General features: G+C 47.7%; 1 protein-coding gene across 2 annotated transcripts; it reads left to right on the forward strand.

The window, feature by feature from the left end:
* The first annotated feature begins 339 nt into the window (after nucleotides 1-339).
* LOC125507971 (FBD-associated F-box protein At5g60610) lies at nucleotides 340-2,377 on the forward strand. 2 transcript variants are annotated; one of them, XM_048672516.2, is made up of 3 exons: nucleotides 341-1,483; nucleotides 1,586-1,720; nucleotides 1,811-2,377. In XM_048672516.2, the coding sequence occupies exons 1-3, from the start codon at nucleotides 593-595 to the stop codon at nucleotides 2,165-2,167; spliced, it is 1,383 nt and encodes a 460-aa protein (XP_048528473.2). In that variant the 5' UTR covers nucleotides 341-592; the 3' UTR covers nucleotides 2,168-2,377. The 2 variants fall into 2 exon arrangements, with proteins under 2 accessions (XP_048528472.2, XP_048528473.2); XM_048672515.2 differs by having other exon boundaries at nucleotides 340-1,720.
* Nucleotides 2,378-2,620: the final 243 nt, after the last annotated feature.

The raw sequence follows: 2,620 nt of genomic DNA on the forward strand, positions 1-2,620 counted from the left end.
AAAGAAACGTGTATGGGAAGAAAAGCCTACCAGTGAAACAAAAGCAAACAACGTGGCTATCGTGAGCTATCCCCTTTGATGCACAGCTGAATGATACGCTATTGACGTATTCTCGAAGAAAAAGGACGTGCGCTATCGACCTTCCAGTAGGTGTATCCTGGGTACTACTTTTCATTGTTACCCAAATGACATCATAACGAGTTGTATATGATGACTATTATTTTCAATTTCTGTGAATTTTTCATTCGATCTTTAAATATTTGTCGCAGTAGGTGTATCGCTGAAAAGAATATTGATCGAGACGCTTACTGGTAATCAGAAGAGAAATGCATGTTTTGGGCCTTTCCAGTGAAGCGGGCCCGTTCCTCTCCGCCTCTCGACTACTCTCGCCCGTCCCCTTCCGTTTCCACCCAAGCAGACCGCCGGCGGGCGGCCTCCACACCCCCGCCTCCCACTTCTTCCTCCCTTGCTCGGCCGGCTCCGACGACTCCTATCCGCATGCCTGGAGCCCCCACGCGCTCCTTCTCCCCCAACACTGACCCCCTCGAGTCTCGACTGAAGCAAACCCTAGCCTCCCGTGCGCCTCGTGCAAATGGATGCGGCGGGTCCTAGCCCGAAGCGGAGGAGATCGGCCTCGCCCGGTGTGGAAGAAGACGGAGGATGCGCCGACTACATCAGCGCCCTCCCCGACGCCGTGCTCGGCGACATCATCTCCCTCCTCCCCACCAAGGAAGGCGCCCGCACCCGAATCCTCGCGTCCCGGTGGCGCGACCTCTGGCTCTCCGCCCCTCTTAATCTCGACTGCCGTGAGCTCACCGCCGGCAGGAATGAAGTCCGCTCCGACGTCGTCTCCCGCATCCTTTCCTCCCACCGGGGACCCGGCCGTCGTCTCTACATCAACACCTGCATCCACTGGATACCAGCAGACACCGTGGAAGCTTGCCTCCGATCCGCCGCTCTGGACAACCTTGAGGAGCTTGATTTCATCAACCATCTGTTAGAGAAACCACAGCGGGCATTGATCCTCCGCTTCTCGCCCACCCTCCGTGTTGCCAACATTGGTGGATGCAACCTCTCGGACGTCAACTTCCATGAGCTCCACCTTCACTTCCCCTTGCTTAAGCAGCTCGGTCTTGTAAATGTCATGATCTCGGAGAGCTCGCTGCATAGCCTGATTGCCGGGTGCCCAGCTCTCGAGTGCTTGCTGATTGACATGTGCTCTGGCTTCCGCCGCATCCGAATAAACTCCCCAACTATTAGATGCATGGCTGTGAGAGAATATGGGATACGGATAGAGTCACTGCTGCTTGAACAAATCGTCATTGAGAAAGCTCCTTGTCTTGTGAGGCTGCTCTTTGAGAGGGGCAGTATTCTGCAGGTAGCCGTACTCGCAGCTCCTAAACTGGAGACTTTAGGCTTCATTAGTGATAAGTGCAGGTCAGGTGAATTGTCCAGACTCATGATTGGCTCCACTGTTATTCAGGTATGTCCTATGGCTTCTCAGTTGCATTTCTATGCGCAGAAAAATTGCCTATCACCTGACCTGTGCACTGGCCTAATATTGTGGCTTTCATACTTGATAAAGGGATTGTGTGTTGATAACCTGATAACAGTGGTACAAACTGTCAAGATTTTGGCTCTTGATATGCACAATCTTAGTTTGGATACTGTTATTGAATTGATGAGATGCTTTCCGTGCTTGGAGAAGTTGTACATTCAGGTGATGTTTCTTCATTGATAGTTCAGCAACCTTTTTGATCTACTTTTGGTCTGAACTTGTTGATTTGATTATTTGTGTATGTTATTTCAGTCATTTCAATCAAGACCGGGGAATTTGTGGCGTCGTAAACACCGGAATCTGTTAAAATGTTTTGACATGAGTCTGAAGACGTTAGTGTTACAACTATACCGGGGGAAGAAGTCGCAAATTAACTTTCTTACATTCTTTGTATTGAATGCGAAAGTGCTAGAGTCAGTGACACTTGGCATCACAACCAGGAATAACAATGAGAAGTTCTTGGCAAAACAACGCAGGAAGCTTGAGCTAGAGAACAGGGTTTCCAGAGATGCTCAGTTTCATTTTAGAACTGGTAGTTGTGTCCGCAGTTCTTATGATATCAAGCATATCGGTGATTTGGATTTAACTGATCCATTTGCACATATGTAGCTACTTGTTCTCGCCGGTTGGCCTATTTCATTTTGTGTGTTGTCAAACCTGAGTGGTTAGCGTGTTTGTAGTACCTTTTGAGTTTGTATCATCTGGTACCTTAGTAGAATTCGAGAGACTATTGTTTATGATACTTTTGTCAGACGGGCCACATGTTTGCAACCCTGTGCTAGTTTACATTAACTCCGGTGTTGGTGTTATTTCACATTATGTTTTATGGCATTGTTCTCCGAGTCTCTTTCTTGTTGCCTGTCAACACTGAATACTTGCCTGATTTCCCTGAATAGTGCTGTTGAAGTTATCGTTTGCTCAACAGTGAATCACTGAACTCTATGCTGAATGTAAATCTTACCATTAAAGTTCAACTCTGCTGATTGTTGTAATGATTTTGAATACCATTATCTGAGTAATACTTGGCACATATTTTCGAACTCATTATATGCTCGAGATGAG

The sequence above is a fragment of the Triticum urartu genome, chromosome 5A (assembly GCF_056163025.1).
Source record: "Triticum urartu cultivar PI428250 chromosome 5A, HENAU_Tu73, whole genome shotgun sequence".
NCBI classification, from domain to species: Eukaryota; Viridiplantae; Streptophyta; class Magnoliopsida; order Poales; family Poaceae; genus Triticum; species Triticum urartu.